The following is a 27,076-nucleotide window of genomic DNA, read 5'->3' as shown; positions in this document are numbered from 1 at the left end:
GTGATCTACAAACAAGGAATTAGTGGAATCGCGTATTATAATGAAGGTGTAGACAATGTTTTAAAATAAAGTATATATTTACATTACATAAAACACCGAATGTAAACATTGGTAACATCCATTATATGAATTCAATAAAGGATGAGAGAGAACAATTAAGTTGAGTATAAGTCATGATATTTATTCTACAAAACCAGTCAAAATGATTTCATATAGAGACATGTTAAAATATATCCTTATCTTTTGCAATGAAAAGTAACCAAAGAAAAGTTTCAGATGGGAACTTTTCGCTTGCAACCATGTATCACAGCTAGCCTACATCCAAACATTTAATACATTCAGTTATTTCAGACACATAAAAGTTAAAAGATTCGTGTGAAGTGTAGGTAATATTAATTCAATTAAACATGCGATTGGTAGAAATAATAATTTGATAAAATGAATGCGTTGACATTATACATCTTGTTTGTTTTTTCGTTCGTTTGTAGTCGTTTCTTCTCTCTATTTCTTGCTGTTTTTATAATATCAGTGTGTTTATCCTTACAGGAATATGAGAACATGATTGACTCTTTCAAGCAGCCAGTTCCATTTCATGTCTAAGTAAACATTTGTCTCCCACTTAGCCTTACAACCTCTCCGAAATAAATCTCACAACGTTCTGTTCATATACACTATCTCGGCACTCTACTCGCTAGTGGGGTACAATGAACACCCAGGAGTTAAAACCATTATACCTGTTCATCACCATGATAATTTATGGCCGATTGTTCTACGGAAAGTTGGCTAAGTTTGGTATATTGGCAATGCCGAGTGCTGCAGCCTATATAGCAACGCGTTGATATTACGTGATGTTACGTAATCAATCATACAACCTGCAACGTCGGTTTATATTGAATCTGTGTGTATGTATATATTAGAAAACTCAATTGTTCATCATTCTATTCACATTGCAGTGGCAACGACAACATGCACTGCAGTAGCGACGACAACATGCACTGCAGTAGCGACGACAACATGCACTGCAGTAGCGACGGCCGCCTATATACTTCAGTAGTGACGACAACACACTGACGACGATATACACCCCAGTGGTGACGACAAAACACTGGCGGCGACAATATCAACAGATGGAGTGGTGACAACATAGACACTGCAGTGGCGACAAAAACATTCCAGTGATAGCAAAGACAAACAGATGTACTGTAGTGGCGACGACAACATACAATTTGTAGAGAAACACATACTGTGGTCAAGATTGTCTTAAAGGTCATTAGCAGTGTCTCTATAGCTGTATTCCAACCTAGTGTACATGTGGACTTTGAAGTACCATGAATAACGGAGGCAGTATAACAATTAAGTCTAGTAGACCAAAGCTGACCATTCTTGATCTTTATGGCATATGCGTGTGACTTTTAAATGCTTGGCCACAGGCCTACTGTTCATAAACACTTTCACCGATTACGGTTTGGTTTGCGATGAATCGATCTAACCTATCCAATTGATTGTATGTGTTTTCTTGAGGCAGTAATTCCGGTTGAAAATCCCCTTTAATCTCATAGGTCGATTCTTCCTGTGACATCACAGGCGTGTTTTCGTAGTTTATCCTATCGTTAACGTTCTTGTAATTGCCTTCTGGTTTAACGATGCTCACATTCTCTGGTGGCAGTGATTTGTCAGTTTGTGAATATGTCTGTTCGTTTGGGTTTTCTTTTGAATAACCAACTTTATCGGCCTCTATTGTTACTTCTCCTTGACCTGCAGTGGTATTCGGTTGTTGTCTACTTTCCTGATTTGGTATTTCTTTGGTGTTAATAGATCCGCTGCTTATGTTTCCATCGTCTTTCTTCCTTTTCTTGTTAACTTGAGAGTATAACGGTAACGGTGTGTCTTCATCGTTTATCTGGTCGTCGTAAGACGGCACATTGTCTTGGGTTAGAGAGCTGCTTCCTTTCTTGGTGTGCTTATTGGAATCTGTGTGAAAATATGAATAATTCTGCTAGTAAATTTACTTGATGTCACGGCAACTTCATAAAGAAATTTGATACGAGTAATGATATAAACTTCGACGTGACTCAACACGCAGGTGTCTGGATGCTAATCACTCTTGTCCCAAAACTTGAATCACCCGAACAAAAAGGCATATGGGAAATTAAACGAACTCAAAGAAATTAAAACTCAAGGGGTTATACTTTTTCAGTGCCGTGTTCAGATTAATCGATAAATCGATAAATGTCATTTTTTAATTCAACTACAATTCATTAACATCTGGCGAAGTTTTCGATTTTTTTTTGTAACATTATAAGGTTTATTAACATTTTTGTTTGAAATCGTTTTGCTGGAAGGAATGTTTCTTCCTGATTACATTTCCCGTCGTAGGGAGCCGACAACATTTAATACGGCTATTAGATCATTTATATTAAAAAAAATACTTCAATAGTACAATAAGCAATTTATTGATTGCTTGACTCTTTGTCTCGGTTTCATTAGTTTAATTGGCCGTGCTAACAACCACAACTATATTATTATATCCTCAGCACCTGCAAAGTCCGCCCTTCAAGAATGACTGCATGCACACTATTAGTGAGAACCGTTGTCTATACAGTGGAGTAGCTAAATTTTCAGAGCCACCAGTTTTAAAAGTGACAAACTGGGGCCCTCATCCTTACCTCAGCCAAACTGCACCGGACACAGAGCCATAAATGTAAAATGTATGTAAGTTCTTTCGGCTATCTTACTTGTCAGATCCGTTGGCTCAAAATATTGGAACCTACCCTTAATGGCCCCTGAAAACTTTGGGCCCTGTTTCAATGAGCCGCCTCTTGTGCTTACAAATATTCCCGTTTTTATGATGTTCTCCTAAAATATGCTTAAACGGCTGGACCAATGATGACGTCAGCTCCTCGGTGCAATCCATGGACAACAATATACACAACACTCGTGTACTACATCCAACACCATTCATCACCCCTGATGTTTATTTTACGGTTCTCCTATAGTTTTACGTTACTTCTGAGAAGCTGGCTGATTGTATGATGCTTTTGCTAGAATTGTTGGCCATCCACTAAAATGATGAGCTCTGACGTTTAAAGAGTTGATTGTCAATTCATTTCTCAAAAGGTGTAGATAAATTTAACCCGGAATGCTTCTAGTGGTTTTACACGTTCTAGAACATTTCAAACTTAATTTCTTTTAATTCATTAATCACTCGGGTTCATATTCACCCATATCTTATCGTAGCGCTGCCTACGAGAAATGCTTGGACAGCACTAGTGGCAAAAATAAGCATGATGAGAGACAAATCCATGTGAATCAAAGAAAACTTGTAAAATGGGACCAGAAGACTATGTTATCTCAATCAATGAATCAATTATTTAGTCCTATTGTGAGACGTTCATATAATCATGTTCTGAGTAGTAATTGTGCAACACAATATCAATACGCAGTTTACCACGAAAATAGTACGCATAATTCACTTTTCGCGCAAAACCCCATGCAGACATTCATAATTACACTTTAAGGTGGGAATTAGTGTGAACAATTGTGCAAACCAGCCATTAACAACATTTATTTCATAATTTGACAATATTTTTGCTATCGCATTTCGTAATTTTCACGATTTGATATGAGAAACACTTTTTGCGTTTTCGCACATTGGTGTGGGTGTTTTTGGCGCGGTTGTTACCCCAAATCTTTCACCATGTGCAGCCAACTGTGAACTTGATCTGCGACCGTCTTTTAGTACGTCGTGATTATATAGCTACTGAACAATTCAATGAATTAACGGCAGTTTCGGTTTCAACGGAAATGTTTACTTCAGAAAACCTTCTCCAATGTATATCACATCCTCATATAAAGCAGTATAAAATGACCTTGCACGTCAACATGTTCATAAAAACTGACATTTGTATTGGTACGGAAATTTCGTTACAAAGATTTACAATTTGAGCAACTAGATATCTTTAAACAAATAAAAGTAATAATAACAAAATTCAACGAATTTGGAGGGGGAAATGAAAATGTTTCAGATAATTTCCTGTGTAAAACGTCGAAATTTCAACTTATTCCTCGAGTCAAACAAAGTAAGAAAAAAATAATAGGTCGGAGTAGAACAGTTAACATTTTGAGAAAGAATAGTAGAAATTTGAGGTTTAATGTAGAAATTTTGTTATAAAGTCGAAATTTCGAGGAATAGTCCACATTTCTATATAAAGTCAAATGAAATATCAAAGTAATAACAAAGTAGGTAATGAAATAATCGAGCTCTTTTATGTCCTATCCGGAGTGTTTCTGAGGAAGATCTTAAACCCCACTCAACTTACCCTGCACCCCACCGGGTTTCTGTCATTCACTTTTTAGTTTCTTCCTTTGTCACCGATGAGAAACTTATTCCTCTCGGATTGTACATGCAAAGTACTCTAAGCGTTTAGGTATAAAGATATGTTACAGAACTTGATAAAGAGGTATAGATAATATGCTGTTGGTGCAAGCTTAAAGACATGCCTTTCAAGAGTTTTAACATACACAAATTTGCTTACCACCGGATGAAGACTGTTTGGTATGTTTCACAGATGATTTTGTCCTGTAATGATGAAAAACATGAAGACGTTATGTCTTGACCTTTATAGTACGTAAACTTTCTATCATCATGTCTTGGTGTCATTTATTTTAGTTAGGCTAATGGATTTCTAAAGCGTAGGAATTCAAAGCATCAAAGGAAGATATACTGTACTGGTGTTTTCAAATGGTGATGTTTCTCATTCTTGAAAATATTGGTAACTGTCCATAGTAAGTGTAAGGTACGTTTATATTACAGCCAATCAAATAAAGTGGACATCAAGCAATACTCTGGTACTTTACTCGTTGAGGTATGCAGATGGTCTTCCTGAGGAATTATGTCACCGCGTTCCATTTCAAGACTTAATTTTTCATTAAAAATTTACCTTAAGCAGAATTTTGGTCTTGATATGTTACAATCTAATAAAGAAGAGATACATTTGAGCGCAGATGTTTTTATCTATTCCGGTTTTCAAGATATTTACATTCAAAATACGCTAACACTCTGGACTGCTCTCTCTAAGGCTAAATTGATGATAACGTCGGCTCCTCAGTGCAGGCATAAATTTAACTCGCAATTGTTTTATAAATTTTAATAACTCAACCAAAACATGTTATTTTAACTTCATATAATCACAAAAACAACAGCAGGACAGTAGATAGTATTTCTCCTGATCAAATTGTGAAAATTGTAAACATGTCATCTGAGGCCATAAAATGTTTTGTTGTCCCATTGAGTTTTGTGTTGCATCCAGTGGCGTAGGAAGGTACTTTTGAGTGGGGGGGGGGCTGAAGACTGATGGCCGGCCTGGGGGAGGGGTCTAAGGGGAGGGGGTTCCCCCTCCCCTTTGGAATTTTTTTGCATTTCCAGGGGGCCTCAAATGCAATTTGGTGCAATATAGCACACTTCAACCCACCCACTCCATTTTGTATATAATTTTGCATTTTCACCTGGCCTTAGATGCAATTTGGTGCTCCAAATGAGATTTTTTTCTCATTTGGAAATGAAAAAGGGGTTTTCTGACTTGCGAAGCGGGGGGGGCGGAATGATACTTCCGCCCCTCCACATTTTTCACTGGGGGGGCTGGCGCCCCCCCCCCCCAGCCCCCCCCCCGGTTCCTACGCCCTTGGTTGCATCTGACGGAAGAATGATCTAATGGAATGTGTGCTAGACTCTATATAGTCCAGTCAAAAAATAGTATAGAAATGCACCCTAGCGTATTGCAGTGGTTTCTAATGGTCTGTAACATACACAAATTAGTTGTGTGGTTTAAGTCCTACGCATATCCCCCCTCGATAGGCTTGGACTCAATTGGCAGTTTCAACGAGTCACATTGTTACAACTTTTACCCATTTTATAACGGTGTTTACCGGAGACACGTGAAATGTTTGCGTTTGCATGGAAGCGTGACCTGTAGCCGGAAACCACAGGGTCCAAACCTTGTGAACACGGAACTATGTATATTACTTCCGTGATTAGAAAACGTAATACACTGATTGAGTATATTAGTATCACTTGCATGTGAGTTTTACTGACGCTTTGATAATATGATCACATGTTTGACGTAGAGGAAATGACTGGGAAGCTGAAGGCTGAATGAAGTGGAGTTTTACTAAGAAATAAAGCAACCATTCTTTAGTTCAAATTTGGTGTGGTGAGCTTTGACTATACAATATCGTTTTCACTCAAAATATCTTCCACATATATATGGATAATATGCTGGTATAACAAAGTCTCTTATATGCCTACATCAATACCGGTATCAAAACACTCGATAATGGTAATTTCAGAAAACTAGGGTATTTTCAAAAGAGAAGAATTTGGTTATTGGATGTTAGGCTAAATATCTCAGAATTAATATTGCGTGTATCTCTTCATGCCGATATTGTGAGTATTTAAATGGGTAGAAGAAATTGAGAATTATGGAACGTTACACTGATATAAGCTTAATATTAAATATCTCAACATGAGTCAATTTGCACAATAAATCAATTACATCACATTAGTTTATCAATTTGAGAAATTGCACTAAGACAGAATTTTACCATTTGTCTTTGACAAATTTGCTCTACATTTGAGGTCATAAGTCTTATAGCTGATGAGTACCTGATGGATGAGAGGATGGCAAACAGAACACAACAAGAATAAAAGAGATATGCTAATCTGACAGCAAAAACATTGATGATTTAAGGTAGCCAAGATATAATCAAATTGTTTAAAGGTGCTATCTCAAAACTTAAGTTCTATAAAAATACAACCTGAAGTGATAGTTTTGTTTTTTAACGGTCTATACACCATGTCGAGGCTAGAAGTGTTAACCATGCTTTAAACTGATTGCTTCTACTTCTGTTTTTTAACATAGTGAATTGAAATTTACCGGTTCCTCCTCCAAACGAAGATGCCTATAATCAGAATAGGGATGACAAGGCACATACTTCCCACGATAACTGCGATTTGACTAATACGGAGACCTGAGCCTTGGAGTGTATTGTTTACACCGAGATCGCCCAGCTGTGTTGCCGCTGTAAAGATAGTATGCGGGTCTGTAGTTTCTATCGGGACATCTACAAGAGTTGAGAAGTGAAATTGCTGAGAGGGTAACCTTTCGGTAGTGTGATGTGACGTAGCTATAATGGGTGGGAGCAGTGCAAAAAGAACAACAAGAAAAAAAAGAAAGAAATGTGAGAAATGCTAATCATACAGCAAATATATTGATGATTAATTATAGACACGTGATATTCACGTGGTACCATCGTGCAGTTTGATTTCATGAGTCAATGAGTCTACAGAGAGGGATAATGCTAAGTGTATTGTTGGTGTACTATTTTCATTGTAAGGAAAGTCATTTACAAATTTCCGTCATTTGTTTTCATAACAACGAAGCTTAATTCTTTCTTGCAACATCAATGGAACTTTAAGTCCAGATAAGTTTCAGAAAGTAGCGTGAAATTGGGTTTCAAGAGAAATTAGATAAAAATTAGATATAACATATAAACAAAGGAACAAGAGGGAAAACTACTATTGAGGGTGCATGGTAAAGTGCGTATAATTCTGTTTAGAGGGATATTCTGGTAACAAAATGTAAAACTTATATTAACGAGAAAACCCACCATTTAAGTTGAAAGCCCCAATTCAATCAATATACCTATCCCCAACTATAGATATATGGTTGATTGCTAAACCTCTTACCCTGTAGGAAGTGGATAACAGCGGGTTGTCTGAATGTCTGTAAGAGTAGTGATTCTTCAAAAACTTTACTTTATTAACAGTACCTTTATACTATTTTTGTTAATTTATCATTGAGCCAGACATGATACATTTGGAATGTTGCTTGGCTGTTAATGTTCTCTCTGTGGTAAGAATTTGCAACGGATGTGAAGAGACAATATCTTTCTTTTGGCGGTAAATGATTGAAATGTAAAGAAAAACAGAATATATTTAGCTCAATTGAACTGGTAACATCATTTACCGTGCTAGAGCCAGATACGTCTACAATATATTACCAAATTAAAATAGGAATTACGAAGTGCTACGAGGATATAATTTAACTGAATATGCAGACATGTTCATTAATTTTAGTATGAAAGCAATGAGCTTCAGTCACCAGAAGATCCCTTTAGTACTGTACAGTTCCATTTATAAATTCTTACTCGTAGTCGTTGGCCGCGTAGTCAGTAATGTTGTAGTCGGTTTCCTTTTCTTCGTTGTTCTCCTCGTAGTTACTGGTTTGGTTGTCGTTGCTGGTTTTGGTGCCGGAGATCTATAGTAATTGAAATTGCAAATGATGTGATTTTCGATAGGCTTTGACACAGAAAATGGCTTTTGGAACTTCAAATGGCGATATAGTACAGTATAAAATATAAAAATAGATCGAAATATAACCTTTTGATTCTTGGAAGTTAGAACAAGAGTAAACGAGGATCATGTAAAGGCTAATTGTTAATCGAATATTCCGGTTCTAGTATTGTTGCATCTCAGTAGTTCCTCTCAGCTAGTTTGCCATCCGCTGTATATAGCGTATGCCAGACACCCTCACGATATAAAGAAAGCCTAGGGAAATCCATTGTATATCTTTTTTGTATTGGAAAGCGAAAAAGACTAGAAATAGAGAGAAAGCCACTCTACCGAGACTGCTCGGCAAATTGTATCTTTCCTTTTACCTTTACATCGCCGCAGACGGAATGTGAGCCGGTATATGGAGAAATACACAGTGTGTTACTTGTTTTACGATATAGCCTCCGCATATGCATATATATGAATGGGCCAACCTCGTCCAAGTAGAAAAACTTGGTAGAGTCTATCAATAACTCAAAATGAATGCATCAACATTCTGGTCACTAAGTGTTTTTAATCGTCATCACAAACCCATTATTCAATGATATTTATCAGACGTGCGTGGTTGTTAAGAATAATAAATGCGTGGCTGATTGATTTCGGCATACAGACAAAGACGTATCCATGTAAATCTTAATCACAGACAATATACCTTACCAGGCTACGTTATTAGACTGATTGACCTCATGCAACCGTGACGTTATGCTATAGATAAATGATCATGGTTTCTTGACAGATGTCCTTCATGCACAATTAAAGAGAGGGTGAAATGGAAAAATGTATATAAATCATCGTTTTCTATACACTCGTAGCTTTCCAATGATACCCAATTTGTGTCAAACGAAGCTTGCATCCTCGAGGAATAAACGATCAAAAATTCGAGGGTAATAAAACTTTCTAAAAATTGTTGTATATTCGGTAATGCGGCGTGACGTCATTCGAGGAACTCAGCTCACTTCCGGGACGCGAATTTCTTTTTCCTGAACCTTTCGGGCAGTGTACGTGGAGTTTAGCCAATCAGAGCGAGGCTGTGTTGATGACGTACTACTCAGTAAAGATGGTCAGCGTGCGTACCAAATGTTGAAGTGGGGAAATCACATTCGATAAGTCAACATAATTGTTGTAATACAGCAGAAAGTATTAAGGTATATAGGCCTTGCACTAATAACATTATACTATATCATTGTGCACAACTTACGTGACGTTTGCATCGGTTTCTTTCTTGAAATCCGGCGATGTATGATCGCTGTCTGTTGTACAAATTTACAATGTCTTCAGATTGACATGACACTGTACTCAGTACTGTAGTACTGGTACAGTAGTATGTTACATACTTACAGTTTACACACATCTACACAGCAATATTTGTACACAGTGGTACAGTCCTATAGCACCTCCTTGTGAGAGACGAGGTCCAGTAATTAACGGTTTATTGTGGAAACTGCCAAATATCTGTTGTAAACTGATGAGCGAATTAGGTAAAAAAAGAGTGCAAGTACTGCCCATGTTTTATTATGCAATAAATCCTCTCTTTTTAGTTGTTCCAGAATGAATATCTGTTTCCCTTGTCTTTTATTCTAGCCAGTCATCTGCCTCTAAATTATGATAAACCTTCATAAAACGGATGTACCACATTTTGGGGCTGAGACCGATTTCCCTCTAATAAGATCTAGAAGGAAAATGAACAAAAGAAACTATATATATTTTCGCCACACTATCTACGGAGTTTCATATATAAGATGACCATGCACTAAAACCATGACATAACTTATAATATCGATTTTCAATTCATGATATAATACTTGGACATAACTTCTTGAACATGAGAAAAAGTGGGGGAAAAATCCACACGGGGGCTCGAACTTGCGCTCTTTCGTTTTCCACCTTATGTTATTGAAGCGACGCATTTACCCGACGACCATCTTTACTGAGTAGTACGTCATCAACGCAGCCTCGCTCTGATTGGCTAAACTCCACGTACACTGCCCGAAAGGTTCAGGGAAAAAAAATCGCTTCCGGGACGCTTTGCTTACATTCTTAAACATCTGAGAACACACAACGTTACTCTGTTACAGTGCTCTGTAGTAATTGAGATTTGGAGTTTTGTTTTATGTAAATTTATCTCGTAACTGTTAATTATGCCGAGCCGATGTGTGCTTGCAGGTTGCTCCAACACAGGTAAAGACGGATTTCACCTGCACGCTTTTCCAAAAGATGACAGAAATCGCAGAATAACGACTCGTTCAAAACACTACATAAACACAACTTTACGAGTGCATGTGGGCCTATACTATTGCCAAATTACTTGTTATGACCATAGCTAGGCCTCCTTGATGCAGCAAATGACGATTATTTTTTATTGGTTACCTAATATTGTGTACAAAACTTAAAGCAGTTGGTTTTAGAACTATCAATACTAGATCTGCAATTTTTCTTTTCTGGTAAAACTGGTGTTGTAGTATGATTTCACGTAACAGTTTGGATGATACAATTACACGGGCTATAGCCTGTTATACAACGTCTATTAGTTAGGTCTAGACCCCATGTTACCACTACTAGTACTACAGGGATGTACTGTAGAGAATGTCACATTTTCCTTGCACTGTAAGACACAAAATTCTAGGAGCTTCGCTACGAAGTTAAGTAGCAGGATCATCGACAATCGAGATAATTTAAATCATATTATGGTCTTAATAACGGTGGTTTTGTTTATGCTCAACCGACCAGTTTCGGTTCAGGAGAGTCCAACCGTTCTGCTCGGGGACTTCGATCGGCAGCCGGCGCGTCTCGGCCATCGGAATCGTTTTACAATTCTTCTGCAAGGGGCTCAATTGATATGGAAAAAACACCGATATCTTCATCACCCTCAAAAACTATTTCCTCCTCTTCTTCCTCAAGAAAATAATCTTCGTCAAAGCCTGGGAATGTTCTGAGAGTTGAAGGCTCATTTCCTCGGAAGAAATTAGGGAGTAAACTTTCAATTGATAAGGAAGAGTGTGTTGTAGTTACCTGTACGCAGGGGCGGACTGTGTCTTAAAACCGGCCCGGACATTTTCCACCTCGACCGGCCCATTATTCATTGACATGCTACTTACCGTAGTGATCGCCGTCCTGGGGGAGGGGTCTAATGGGAGGGGGTGTCCCTCTCGCCATTGCGATTTTTTTTAAGTTAAGGAATGTCTAGATGCAAAATGATGCTATATTTCTCAATTTTGTAGGTTACAATAATCCTTTAAAAATAACCCAAATATAATTTCCAGAAGCAACAGTTGCTTTAACTGAGGAAAGTCAAAAACGTAAACAAAAATAGACAAAAATATATGTTTTAGACTGGATTTTATTTAGTTTTTGGAAGATGGAAAATGGAAAAAAACCTAAATAAAATCAATTAACACGGACGGGTTGCCAATAGCACGTTCTTTTGTTACGAACTAACAGACTAACTAACATGGTGATTTCATGAACTGATTCCCACAGTTAAAAATATATTTCTACACAACCCGTCTGTATTCTATTAACTACTGTGAAAATTGACTGTAATTTTTACCAGGTCCCCAGCCCAACCGGCCCACCGGCCCACCGGGCAAAAAACTGAAGCATTAAAAAAAACTATGTAGTCAGGTTTGACCCTCGCAATCACCATTTCCAGATATTTAGAAGTGTTAAATGTACAACTTTAGAGGGAAATGTTATGTACATTTATGTATTACCAATTATTTTCTAGTATTAATGGTAAAAAATGACCATTGCCTAACTCTGAGTCCATTTAGGCAAGGGCCCTATGTCTGCGGCCTCGTACTTTGAAGGCGGACGTCGGACTCGATTTGTCTCTCACTCGGACACCATCGACACGCACTGAGTCAAGCCGAGTCCACTCAAATATTTTATATTACAATCACAGAAGCTAGAGTGGAGAAATCTTTCCTCTAAACTTTTAGTAATTAGTGCAATCTCTTATTCTGTATGTGTGTTTTAACTTGTCCAACACTTCGTGTGCATGTTTTATTTGAAGGTATACGTTTCTGTATAGACGTACCGTATTCAGTACAGAAACGCTCGGTGCATCCATCTTATGGTCAAACATATATACTGTAACACTGCAAGGTAGTAGTGTATACATAATTATTCTGTATACTTAAGTTCAATGATAAACAGGAAAGCCTATGATAATAAACACATCCTTCCGACTTGCGAAGTGATATTTGTTGCATGTTTTCATTTCTCATCATTATCTTTGCTCTGATCAGATACTCCGAACAATTATTATTATAATTTTGTTTGCCACAAAAGTACAAAGTGGAGGGAAGTCTTCCATAAAGCTTAAAAGCTTAACAGTGTGGAAGACTCCCTGAAGAAAGAAAAGAAAAGAAAAAAGAAAATATATATATGTGTATAAATACATACATACATATAAGTACAAATTAAATGTTCAATATATATATATATATATATATATATATATATATATATATATATATATATATATATATATATATATATATAGTAATTACATACAGGTATAATTTAGTTTTAGTCAGTAACTAGCTATTATTTCCTTACAAAACCACTTCTTAAAGGATGTGACTGACTTTTTACTCTTTAAATCGTTCATTAGAAGATTCCATGTTTTTGTTGCACGGTTTTGTAGGCTTAAAGTTCCAATGGTGGTATTGTGGAGATTATAGTGGGCATGATTAGCATGCCTCGTGTTATGATTATGTACATCTCTGTTACTGGTTAAAAAATTGTCAAAGGCAGCTGGTAGTAATCCATTCCTGGTCTTGTAGGCAAATAATGCAAGCTTAACTTTAATGAGATCGTGCAATTTTAGTAAGTTGAGTTTCTTAAATAGGGGACTGGTGTGCTCACGTGGGGCTGAGTGTGTTATGTGGCGAATGGCTGCCTTTTGAAGTAATATAAGATTGTTAAGGTTGGTGTTGTATGTACCAGACCAAATAATGGAACAATAAGTGAGATGTGGAACAACCAGGGTCTGGTATAGTGTTCTGAGTATGTTTTCCGATAGATAATATTTCAACTTAGATAATATGCCAACATTCCGTGCAATTATACTGCAAATAGTTGAAATATGGTTGCGCCAGCTAAGTTTACAATCAATATTTACACCTAAGAACTTAGTAGTATAAACTTGCTTAATTATTTTCCCATCCATACATATATCTTTATACCAAATAAGTGTATTACGAGTATTAAAGACAATGTAATTACTTTTTTGTACATTTAGTGATAATTTGTTGGCTGAAAACCAATTACAGAATTTATTTAATTCATTTGACACGTTGGAAGATAATGTGATTATGTCGTCGCTCTCGAAGAAAATACTGGTGTCATCGGCAAAGAGAATGATTTTGGCTAGTTTGGAGACATGACAAATATCGTTAATATATAGAATAAATAACAAAGGACCTAAGACTGAACCCTGTGGAACGCCGCAACGAATTTTAGCAAGATCGGATCTAGAGTTTTTATACAAGGTATATATCTGTTCGAAATATAGCTTTCAAACCAGTTGAGAGTAGTTCCTCTAATGCCGTATGAAAATAATTTATTGATAAGGATGGTATGATCGATCGTGTCAAACGCCTTCGAAAGGTCGAGGAATACACCAATGCAATTTTTGCCATTATTAAGACTAGTATGTAAACTGTTAAGTGCATCTGCCAAAGCCAGTTCAGTAGAATGTTCGGGTCGAAAGCCGTACTGTTCTTTACAGAGAATATTATATTGGTTAAGAAAATTAAATATGCGATTGAACATAAGTCGTTCTATGATTTTAGAAAAACAGGAAAGCAATGAAATCGGTCGATAATTCTCATATACATTTGAATCTCCCTTTTTATAGATTGGTATAACCTTTGCCGTTTTAAGTTTATCTGGGAATACGCCAGTGTTAAATGATAAATTATATATATGGGTCAAAGGCTTAGCAATAAAAGGAATAACATTTTTTATAATACCAGGTTTGAAATCATCATATCCTGCTGCTTTATTGGGTTTCAAGTTGGAAGTTGCAATTTTAATTAGTTCTTCTTCAGTGACTGGGAATGTGAATATTGAATGACTATTGTTATCATAGATGGTTTTATGTGATTTACCTTTGTTATTTATTTTACTAGCAAGCGATGGTCCAAGATTTACATAGAAATTGTTGAAGTTATTCGCAATAATATTTTCATCACTGGTTTCTTGGTCACCATCTTTGAAAACAGCAGGATATGATGATTCTTTACGGTTATTGTGCAACATTTCATTAATAGTACGCCATGTATGGTTTGTGTTATTTCTGCTCTCATTAAATTTATTGTCAAAATAGAGCTTTTTCGAAAGCCTAATTACTTGGTTAAGCTTATTACGATACGTTGTATACATAGACTTGTACATAACTGTAGGAGACTTTAACTGACGTCTGTAAAGTTTGTGCTTCCTTTTAATGGAAGTCAAAATACCATTCGTAATCCAGGGGTGTTTCTTTCTACGACGCTGTTTATGATTGATTTGGCGAATAGGAAAACAATTATTATAAGTTAAAAAAGTTATTATAAGCAGAATTGACATCATTTTCGTTTAAAACATTAACATATTACAAATAGCGGAGCTAACACACACACACACATATATATACAGTATATATCTATATATATATATATATATATATATATATATATATATATATATATATATATATATATATATGCTAACATATTATAGATAGCACATTAACATATATGCTAACATATTAGAGACAACACAGCTCACATATATGGAGAGCACAGCTAACTTAAGAGGCTTGCGCGACCTCCAGAGTTGTATATAAGTACTGGTAGATTTAATCCCAGTACGTCATTCTGAGCTGAGAATCTAAACCTAGCAATTGTTATTTGCCTATTGTAAATATTTGTGTAGAGCTTTTGATATGTTATCATATATATGTTATATAATATTATATATATGATATATTAGTTAACTGCAACTGCAGAGTTTTCTGTCTCAAACTTATTTCTATCATTGAAGACTCTAGTCTTCCGAACATCTTTAACTCCCAAGAATATCCAGTAAACCGCGGGTTAACAATGGAGCACTCAATCGCGGAAAGACACGAACAATTTTGTGCACAATGGTACTAAGGTTATATCCGTATATTGTTTCTTATTAGAAGTACCAGTAGCTTGTTTCCCGTACTTACCTTACTATCATCAGTATGACCCCAATATAGAAGGTCACATAACGGTCAGTAATGCTCAAACTTCAACAAGCATGTTACTATGTACCAGTTGCCATGTTCTGGCTCACTGAGACATGTTACTATGTATCAGTTGCCATGTTCTGGCTCGCTGAGACATGTTACTATGTACCAGTTGCCATGTTCTTGCTCGCTGAGACATGTTACTATGTATCAGTTGCCATGTTCAGGCTCGCTGAGACATGTTACTATGTATCAGTTGCCATGTTCTGGCTCGCTGAGACATGTTACTATGTACCAGTTGCCATGTTCTTGCTCGCTGAGACATGTTACTATGTATCAGTTGCCCTGTTCAGGCTCGCTGAGACATGTTACTATGTATCAGTTGCCATGTTCTGGCTCGCTGAGACATGTTACTATGTATCAGTTGCCATGTTCTTGCTCGCTGAGACATGTTACTATGTACCAGTTGCCATGTTCTTGCTCGCTGAGACATGTTACTATGTACCAGTTGCCATGTTCTGCATGTTCTGGCTCGCTGAGACATGTTACTATGTATCAGTTGCCATGTTCAGGCTCGCTGAGACATGTTACTATGTACCAGTTGCCATGTTCTGCATGTTCTGGCTCGCTGAGACATGTTACTATGTATCAGTTGCCATGTTCTGGCTCGCTGAGTCATGTTACTATGTATCAGTTGCCATGTTCTTGCTCGCTGAGACATGTTACTATGTATCAGTTGCCATGTTCAGGCTCGCTGAGACATGTTACTATGTACCAGTTGCCATGTTCTGCATGTTCTGGCTCGCTGAGACATGTTACTATGTATCAGTTGCCCTGTTCTGGCTCGCTGAGACATGTTACTATGTAATAGTTGCCATGTACTTGCGCGCTGAGACATGTTGCTATGTATCAGTTGCCATGTTCTGGCTCGCTGAGTCATGTTACTATGTACCAGTTGCCATGTTCTGGCTCGCTGAGACATGTTACTATGTATCAGTTGTCAGGTTCTGGCTCGCTGAGACATGTACTATGTATCAGTTGCCATGTTCTTGCTCGCTGAGACATGTTACTATGTATCAGTTGCCATGTTCTTGCTCGCTGAGATATGTTACTATGTATCAGTTGCCATGTTCTTGCTCGCTGAGACATGTTACTATGTATCAGTTGTCAGGTTCTGGCTCGCTGAGACATGTTACTCTGTACCAGTTGCCATGTTCTTGCTCGCTGAGACATGTTACTATGTATCAGTTGCCATGTTCTGGCTCGCTGAGATATGTTACTATGTATCAGTTGCCATGTTCTTGCTCGCTGAGACATGTTGATATGTACCAGTTGCCATGTTCTTGCTCGCTGAGACATGTTACTATGTACCAGTTGCCATGTTCTTGCTCGCTGAAACATGTAACTATGTACCAGTTGCCATGTTCTTGCTCGCTAAGACATGTAACTATGTACCAGTTGCCATGTACTCGCTCGCTGAGACATGTTACTATGTACCAGTTGCCATGTTCTGGCTCGCTGAGTCATGTTACTATGTATCAGTTGACATGTTCTGGCTCGCTGAGACATGTTACTATGTACCAGTTGCCATGTTCTTGCTCGCTGAGACATGTTACTGTGTATCAGTTGCCCTGTTCTGGCTCGCTGAGACATGTTACAATGTAATAGTTGCCATGTAATTGCTCGCTGAGACATGTTACTATGTATCAGTTGCCATGTTCTGGCTCGCTGAGACATGTTACTATGTATCAGTTGCCATGTTCTGGCTCGCTGAGACATGTTACTATGTACCAGTTGCCATGTTCTTGCTCGCTGAGACATGTTACTATGTATCAGTTGCCATGTTCAGGCTCGCTGAGACATGTTACTATGTATCAGTTGCCATGTTCTGGCTCGCTGAGACATGTTACTATGTACCAGTTGCCATGTTCTTGCTCGCTGAGACATGTTACTATGTATCAGTTGCCATGTTCAGGCTCGCTGAGACATGTTACTATGTATCAGTTGCCATGTTCTGGCTCGCTGAGACATGTTACTATGTACCAGTTGCCATGTTCTTGCTCGCTGAGACATGTTACTATGTACCAGTTGCCATGTTCTGCATGTTCTGGCTCGCTGAGACATGTTACTATGTATCAGTTGCCATGTTCTTGCTCGCTGAGACATGTACTATGTATCAGTTGCCATGTTCTTGCTCGCTGAGACATGTTACTATGTATCAGTTGCCATGTTCTTGCTCGCTGAGATATGTTACTATGTATCAGTTGCCATGTTCTTGCTCGCTGAGACATGTTACTATGTATCAGTTGTCAGGTTCTGGCTCGCTGAGACATGTTACTCTGTACCAGTTGCCATGTTCTTGCTCGCTGAGACATGTTACTATGTATCAGTTGCCATGTTCTGGCTCGCTGAGATATGTTACTATGTATCAGTTGCCATGTTCTTGCTCGCTGAGACATGTTGATATGTACCAGTTGCCATGTTCTTGCTCGCTGAGACATGTTACTATGTACCAGTTGCCATGTTCTTGCTCGCTGAAACATGTAACTATGTACCAGTTGCCATGTTCTTGCTCGCTAAGACATGTAACTATGTACCAGTTGCCATGTACTCGCTCGCTGAGACATGTTACTATGTACCAGTTGCCATGTTCTGGCTCGCTGAGTCATGTTACTATGTATCAGTTGACATGTTCTGGCTCGCTGAGACATGTTACTATGTACCAGTTGCCATGTTCTGGCTCGCTGAGACATGTTACTGTGTATCAGTTGCCCTGTTCTGGCTCGCTGAGACATGTTACAATGTAATAGTTGCCATGTAATTGCTCGCTGAGACATGTTACTATGTATCAGTTGCCATGTTCTGGCTCGCTGAGACATGTTACTATGTATCAGTTGCCATGTTCTGGCTCGCTGAGACATGTTACTATGTACCAGTTGCCATGTTCTTGCTCGCTGAGACATGTTACTATGTATCAGTTGCCATGTTCAGGCTCGCTGAGACATGTTACTATGTATCAGTTGCCATGTTCTGGCTCGCTGAGACATGTTACTATGTACCAGTTGCCATGTTCTTGCTCGCTGAGACATGTTACTATGTATCAGTTGCCATGTTCAGGCTCGCTGAGACATGTTACTATGTATCAGTTGCCATGTTCTGGCTCGCTGAGACATGTTACTATGTACCAGTTGCCATGTTCTTGCTCGCTGAGACATGTTACTATGTACCAGTTGCCATGTTCTGCATGTTCTGGCTCGCTGAGACATGTTACTATGTATCAGTTGCCATGTTCTTGCTCGCTGAGACATGTTACTATGTATCAGTTGCCATGTTCTTGCTCGCTGAGACATGTTACTATGTATCAGTTGCCATGTTCCTGCTCGCTGAGACATGTTACTATGTATCAGTTGCCATGTTCTTGCTCGCTGAAACATGTAACTATGTATCAGTTGCCATGTTCTGGCTCGCTGAGACATGTTACTATGAATCAGTTGCCATGTTCTGGCTCGTTGAGACATGTTTTGAATTTTTTTTGTATTCCTGTTAGATGGGATAGACTATATAGGCATCTGTAGTAGAAAGGTAGTAGCATGTTTAATTGCTGAGAAATGAGACCTCAACAGTCAAGAAAACGCCATAATGCAACGGTGGCGACAAATTGCGGAATATCAAAGTGTGATAAATCGGCCAATTGTGAAGCAATGCCACTGTAATTTTCAGAATATGCTTATTTCACGGTGTTCCAATCATGTAAAAAAAATGGGAATTTTTGGAGAGGGTGCAGCAACAGCCATCCGTGATTTGACACGGAATGACCCAACAGCCTATCCGTTGGAACTGAACGTAGTCCTGATCAGCAGCACCTGTTTCACAGGTTTTAGAGCACCTAAAGGATTTAACAACTTGTCTATTGATAACATTGTAGGAACTGATATAATAATCCTTTCATTACTTTTCAAGTATTCAAGTTCGGCAAATGAACTGGTTAAACCTCTTAGCTATATATAGGTATATCCAACATCTACATATATGGTTGACTGAACCTGAAAGTCATGACACATTAAAGACGTGCTATAGCTCGATTACAGTTAGGATTTTCGTTTGACGAAAGTTTCTCTTGGAGTGTCACAGATTTTGATGTAACCACCAGTAACTTCGCTAGAACTGGGTGTATCTGGAGTGGCTAGGGTCACTAATGTTTTATGTCATCATTGTTGAGAAATATGATATGAGAAATGTTTTATTCCGACATGGGTCATAGCGTTTTCGCCCAGTTTTTCAATTTTGGCGCGCTCGTAATGACAAAGTGCCAGTGTTTTTTGTGGGACCAGTGACCTCTAACCTTTGATCCTATTAAGTCTAAGGTCACGAAGGAAATGAGTCGCATTCCTCGGGACGAGATATCTAAAGTTATCACCCCTCCCCAACCCATCTATACACTAATTCAAATGACACACCGATTTTAACTTCAGAGGCGCAGGAGGAGTGAGGTTGGCAACCCCTTTAGTACCATTTTGCACAAATTGTCAATAAAATATCATATCTCATGCCCAGTTTACACGTATAGGGATGAGTTAAATATTGTCTAAATACATATCAGCACTGCATTTTCCATCATGGCGCTGTGGACCCGGAGGTGTACACCAATTCGTTTCAAAACTTGTTCCCGCCACTGATGGTGGAGATGTCTGTCACGACCCCGTCCCCGTCCCCACCCCGCCCCCTTGCGCACGCCACTGTCATATGTAATAATTGATTGCACGACATGGTGTCAGTCACCACGCTTTGCATACACACGTAACTGCATCATCCATGTTCATGACTATACGTATTTTCCGGGCTAGGTACAAGGAAAGGATTTAGAGACAATAAATTTGTACAGGGAGTATAGTTTATTCAATTTCTGCACCATTTCTGTGGTTATAGTTTACTGGTTTGTCGCCCTGAATATTGTCGCCCTGGACAGCCCCTAGTTCGTTTACTGGACGCACCGGCCCTCGTAATGATGACTGATAATAACTAATGAGCAGAAGGACTATATAAGTAGAATATACACGTATAGCCACAATAAGTTAATGAAACATAGCATTGGATTTCTGTGCAATTGGTATATATAACAAATTGATTCAAATCAATTTAAAAAGTTGCGTTTGGGTTTGAAATGGTTACAAGATAGACTAACCATGTATGGAAATATTGTAATAGAACTTACCTTGAATTGCTGCTGCCCCCACACATGGTTTCAAGTACAATACGCCTCTTTTTCCTCGGTGAAAGCTCTCTACTTTCTGGTCAGGTTTTAACTTAACAAATATTAAGCTTTTTTATGAACGTCCCGCGGTTGTTTTTACAATCCTTCACTAGTACTGGTAGCAAGAAATGACCATGAAGGATCAAATAGGCTTGTCATTTGTACTTTGTAAGTTGACAATGAAAACACTGTACTACAATGTGGGAACAGTACATTAATGGGTCTATACTTATACAGTATTATAACTTCCTTCATGAACTTCCTCCCAGTGTGAAACTAGTTTTTTTGTGATTTTATGAACGTCCTCCAGTTATTTTAACACACCTTCACTAGTACTGGTAGGAAGAAATAACACTGAAGGATAATATAGGTTTGTTTATACTATACAGTATTGTAACTTCCTTCATGAGCTTCCTCCAAGTGTGAAACTAGTTTGCTGCCGGAAGAGTTTTTAAAAAAAAAATGAAGATTCCTCGTTTAGGTGTAGATAAGGTTTCTTAAAAGGAACGAAATCAACCATTTATTACATGGAGAATATGTTATAACGTTGCCAGGGTCTCGAGTTTGTTCAGGACAGACGTATGGTGTAGAAAGGCATCACCGGAACAGACAGACACATAGATAGACATGGTTCTCTGAAGTAGCAGTTTGCTGATATAACAACAACAGGAATTTAAGTCTAATTTACAAAACTAACTAAACCAATTTACAACCGACGGTGCTCACAGAGCAGAAAATCATGACCATCAGAGGCCTTCAAATAATTTTGTCTAAATGATTACTGTTTCATATACGATACAATATTATCTTGAAGATAGCTGAAGCGCCGTAAGGCGCTTCAGCGAGCCAGGGGCGAAAGCCCCTGGTCGGAAAAACTAAGATTGCAATGTTTGAGAGCGGAAGATATTGAGAGTATATGAAATGTGTACTTTAAGGGCCGATTCGGAAGGCAATACTGAACGTGGATGGAGGAATTTGGGGGGGGGGGGGGGTGTGATGCGTGGTGGATGATGATGAGTCGGAGCGATGAAATGATTCGGAGGCTAGACGGACGTCACGGACGTCACGGAGGAGCTATGGCTAAGGCGTTGCAATAAGGGCTCGTTGGTGGATTAGCAGGCAAGATCGTAGATCTTGGATCTATTGACGTTGGCTTCGGTGAAGTTGCGGTCTGCTGCCACCTCGTTCTTGTCAGTTTCTTTATCGTTGAGGTTGCGTAACTCTTCAGAATATTTGGAGGATCTCCGTCAGGAAAACAGGGACCTGTTCACTGAAGTTCTCGATGGTAGTTTAATGGGTGCAAAGACTCGCGCAAAAAGGAACGTCTAATGCCGGTAATCTGACTTAATTTCGAATGAGGTGTAACAGAAGTGTTAGACACCACCATCGATCCCAGAAAATACACACTTAGTAATTCCTTGCCCATTGGAGGTATTTTGTTATTGCTTTGATTTCAAATTGGGAGTTTTGAATATATTTTTGTATGGTATTCACAGTTTGGGCTGTATTGACCCCAAATGAGCTTTGACCTTCAAAAACAACAACAGGAAATTATGTTCTGCGTTTGTATCTGGCATGTTCAGGCGGGTTTTAGTAGGACCGCATCGGACATATAGAAACCTTCGTGCGTATAACAAATACACTGGTCAAAGAGCGCTATAGAGGAACTCAGCAACGTGAAATGTAGCGCAGGCCTCGACAAATACGGTCGCCAACTCGCCATTAGCGAGTAGAATTTTAGCTTTGGCGAATAGAAAATGCACTACGCTCGACATATTGGCGAGTGACTCGTAAGCTTAGTAAACTCCAATATTAGCAAGACTATCATTACAAACATATCACATGAATGATGAAAGCAGTACCTTGGCGAACTAGCAAGTTAAAGTTGTAAGATGATTTTGGTCAATGACCAATATCAATGGGAATTAAGTGTGTGAAATGGTTCGCTATCAGCACGTACATTATGTACCGGAAGTTTTCATGTGCAGAGGTTGTTCACGAAGTTCACAGAGCATTATTAAACATATCATGAGAGAAAAAATCATTTAAAATATATTACAAGTTATTGCAGGGAACGGTTTGAGGTTACGAAGTGCGTAATGTGTTTTGAAGGCATTCATATAAATATGTTGTGTTCAAATTTTAATTTATCAACCAATTGAAAAACTTTGTTGGTCCTTGATATCATCAGGGCTTGGTTATGCGTAGGCAACCCCTACACGGTAGAGTATTGATCTAGTGGCACCCTTAGACTTCTAAGACTTCTAACAATAAACATTTGACATCAGTGGCGTAGGAAGGTACTTTTGAGTGGGGGGCTGAAGACTGATGGCCGGCCTGGGGGAGGGGTCTAAGGGGAGGGGGTCTCCCCCTCCCCTTTGGAATTTTTTGCATTTCCAGGTGGCCTCAGATGCAATTTGGTGCAATATAGCACACTTCAACACCCACTCCATTTTGTAAACTTAATTTTGTATTTTCACCTGGCCTTAGATGTAATTTGGTGCTCCAAATGAGATTTTTTTCTCATTTGGAAATGAAAAAGGGGTTTTCTGACTTGCGGAGCGGGGGGGGGGGGGGCGGAATGATACTTCCGCCCCTCCACATTTTTCACTGGCGCCCCCCAGCCCCCCCGGTTCCTACGCCCTTGTTGGACATCCCCATTTGAAGTTTAAATATAAGAGCATTAAATTACTGTAATAAACACAACTTTAACAAGTTGTTACCACTTTACTCCGAGTGTCGCGATGTTAAAATTCATAAGTTATTGACACAAGACTCCTTTATGGGTCAGATGCTAACAACTTAGAAAGCTGACTCTTAATAATAATAATAGTAACTAGTCTTATCTAGCGCAGACTCCAAAAAAAATTGTTCAATGCGCTTTACGGGTGCTGAGGGTGCAAAAACTAATAGAGTTATGAGAAAAGAAAGTTTTAAGACAACGCTTGAATTGAATAATATAATCTAAAGACCTAATTACAATCGGGAGGGAGTTCCATAAAAGTGGTGCAGCATTCAGTAGATACGGTCACCGAAAGATCTTGTACGTCTTAGTAGAAAATATATCCCTGTAAAATTAGACGCTGGCTCAACGCACACCTATACTTACAGGGTGTGAAGACTCGCGCAAAAAGAAACGTCTAATGCCGGTAATTTGACCTACTTTCGAATGAGGTGTAACAGAAGTATTAAACACCACCATCGATCCCAGAAAATACACACACAGCTTGCTACCGTCGGTAATTAGACACTAGTGTATAGTCAGTACATACAGCTGCGGTCAATACCCACAGCACAGCATACAAACGATACGGCGATGGACATCTCAGGTCCAGCTAAAGATAACAATAAAGGTACCACGTTTCATTACTGTCTGCATTTTGTAGCGGCACAAACTAAACGTCACTTGCAAGCAACAGAAAGTTAACTTTTGAGATGGCCGCACGCGGTTTGGGGCGAGTCTTCAATGCAGAGAAAACACAGTAGAACTGTATGCAGTATATAAGGCTTAAGACCAGTAATTCAAATGGGGAATGGGACAAAGTACTACGATGAAGGGGTAACACCGTTTACACTATATATATGCACAAATGGAAATGCTATCAATTATACCCACATAGTCCGAAACATTTATCTAACGTCACACTTCTTTGTGTTACATTTCGTTCTCCTCTTTGTTCCTTAATCCACTTTCTGTATAGTCACTATTCATTCGCTACTAATTAATATGCAATTTGCAATTTGGTGAACAGACATGATACCAAGCTGATTCGAGAGATCAATATACTTACGGTGAGTCGGATTGAGAATTGTTGTTCCCCATCTTCGCTTCTTCTACGTTATCAGGTTTGATCAATACTTCCACCAGTTAATAAGCACAGGACCAATAGTCTCGTGATTATATCAGACAACTGGCATGTGTGCCCTTGCAGTGTGTAATCACAAATTACTACAGCTACGAGCAATGTCTAATCAACTAGATGGCTTTTTCACGATTTCCGTTCAATTGCCACGACCACGCTACAATGCACATAGACAATTGTCTCGTATAGAAAATTAAAGGAAAGTAGGTTTTTACATTCAGACCAAATGGATATGTCTCGGTAGCGAAGTTTGAAACATTCTTAAAATGTTTGATTTGTACCTTTGTTGCAAATGATGAGTTTTAATTTATACAATGTATTGGCGATAAACTGGACATAAAATATCACATTCAAATGTACTTGAAAATATCACATTCAAATGTACTTGAAAAGATTGGTATATTGTGTCATGTTTAGGATATATATTACTCCACATTTTCATCTTGAAACAAGGGAAAGGGTTTTTACTGCTTCTCCGCTCATCGTATGTGCTGTGTTTCCGTTTTACATGTTCAGGATAAAACAAACACCTCGTATATTGTTCCATATATGCACATTTGAAAGACAAAATTAATTGACAAAAACACCTTGCAGCCTCATCCGCCGATGATAAACTTTTACCACGTTTGTCGTTCTTATCCTAAGTTTTCCAAATAACGTCCTCAATTGCTCTAAATTTCCTCTTGAAACAAGGGAAAGGGTTTTACTGCATGCAAACAGCACCCACTCACGACCTGGAAGTTAAGTTGATCCATACTATACTGTGTGTAAATGTGAATATACTATGTTAATATGCTATGTGAAGTTACTATGTGAATATACGATGTGTATTACTATGTTAATATGCTATGTGAATTTACTATGTGAATATACGATGTGTATTACTATGTAAATGTGAATATACTGTGTTCCCCCATTCCCCATCCCCCATCCTCGCCACAAGATTCATGAAACAGTTTGCAATTCCCCCAATGTTGCTGTTAAGAAGGTATAGCACATGTCCCGCCCTTGATTCCGCTATGCTAAGGGCAATTAGGTATATTCATGGGCGGTTTGTACCTATCATAGAAATTAAAGTAGGGTGAATGACTTAAGCCACCAATCCAACTGGTGGCGCTTTGCATGTACTGCAAGAAAGTACCGGCGCATAATACAAACACTACGTCTTTGACATAACTAAAGTGATAAAGTTGACATAATTCACTCGAAATGGTGATATCGTGTGCCGCACTTGGGTACCAACTCGTCAAAATGTGGCAGTGGACTGCAGTTTTACAGATTATTCTTAGGAAGCAATCGTAGAAGCAATAACATAGGAATCTAATTACTTTAGTAGTTTCGTCTGCTCAGCTGCTGTCTTGATATTCACTGGACCCTGGATATAGTTAGCCTAGGCCCATAGACCGACTACGGCTGTACTTTCGGATGCGATATAACTAAAGCATAATGGCAAAAATCATCACCACCTCATTTTACGTAAAAGTCCACTCCTTATGATAGATCCACGTGCCAGAATAACATGGGATGACGGTTATGATGTCCTGGGCTTATCATTAACAATTCAATATTAGGAAAAGGGCTTAGCCTAACTTAGGTTTATGTACTTAGCCTTGCCCTTGGTCTAACTTAGGAACTTCTAGGTCATAACTGAAGTGTAGAATAGTTTAGTCTTTTAACATATCTAGAATTGTACAACTATTCAAACACATCCTCCATTTGCAACATATTCACAAAACTGTGGTTTTAAGACCTAATGATATTCACTAACCATGTTCGGACAAATCTTTGTAGGCTAACGACACACTCAAGCCACTACTCGTGCTAACATCTCATCATATGATGACTGTGACTGAATGTAGACAATCATCAAACTGTTTGTACTCTCACTTCATAAGGTGGGATATGTTATCTTAGTAGGTGAGTGTGGAAAGGGGGACAAATAGGGACAATAGGGACAGGGACAAATATGAAACTGAGTGGAGCACTAAAATAATACAAGCAAGGAAAATGTTAGCCATGTGCCTTTCAGATACCGGAAATGACAATTGACATTAAAAGTTGCACATAACACTCCACTTAGCCTACTCGAGTCATTAGAGGGGGGAAAAAGTATTCAAAGTTGGTTCTTAAGTCAGGAGTATAGTGCTTACCACTCTGGTCGCCATACCATGTCTCTGTTTATGTACACCTACTCTTTACAAAAAAAAAACAGGTAAAATCACATTCAAAGTCGAATGCACAATGTATGTATGAAGACGTACAAATTACCTGGCTTTTTGCCGTACAGGGCAAAGCGCCCTCACTATTTCAAGGTTTCACTGCTTAAACACACGGCGATACACTGTGTCAGCATTCTTTCTAGTTCAACT

At 38.5% G+C, this 27,076-nt stretch overlaps 1 protein-coding gene across 4 annotated transcripts; it reads right to left on the bottom strand.

Annotated features, from left to right (window-relative positions):
* Positions 1-160: 160 nt before the first annotated feature.
* LOC139966814 (uncharacterized) lies at positions 161-24,795 on the bottom strand. Of its 4 annotated transcripts, none has more exons than XM_071970181.1 (5): positions 24,636-24,795; positions 8,206-8,315; positions 6,933-7,119; positions 4,536-4,579; positions 161-1,971 (listed from the first exon to the last, which is right to left on the bottom strand). In XM_071970181.1, the coding sequence occupies exons 1-5, from the start codon at positions 24,665-24,667 to the stop codon at positions 1,433-1,435; spliced, it is 912 nt and encodes a 303-aa protein (XP_071826282.1). In that variant the 5' UTR covers positions 24,668-24,795; the 3' UTR covers positions 161-1,432. The 4 variants fall into 4 exon arrangements, with proteins under 4 accessions (XP_071826282.1, XP_071826280.1, XP_071826283.1 ...); XM_071970179.1 differs by having other exon boundaries at positions 6,933-7,182; positions 24,636-24,794; XM_071970182.1 differs by lacking the exon at positions 24,636-24,795 and adding an exon at positions 20,806-21,560.
* Positions 24,796-27,076: the final 2,281 nt, after the last annotated feature.

The sequence above is a fragment of the Apostichopus japonicus genome, chromosome 4 (genome assembly GCF_037975245.1).
Source record: "Apostichopus japonicus isolate 1M-3 chromosome 4, ASM3797524v1, whole genome shotgun sequence".
Taxonomy (NCBI): domain Eukaryota; kingdom Metazoa; phylum Echinodermata; class Holothuroidea; order Aspidochirotida; family Stichopodidae; genus Apostichopus; species Apostichopus japonicus.
This window is presented reverse-complemented; position numbering and strand designations above follow the sequence as displayed.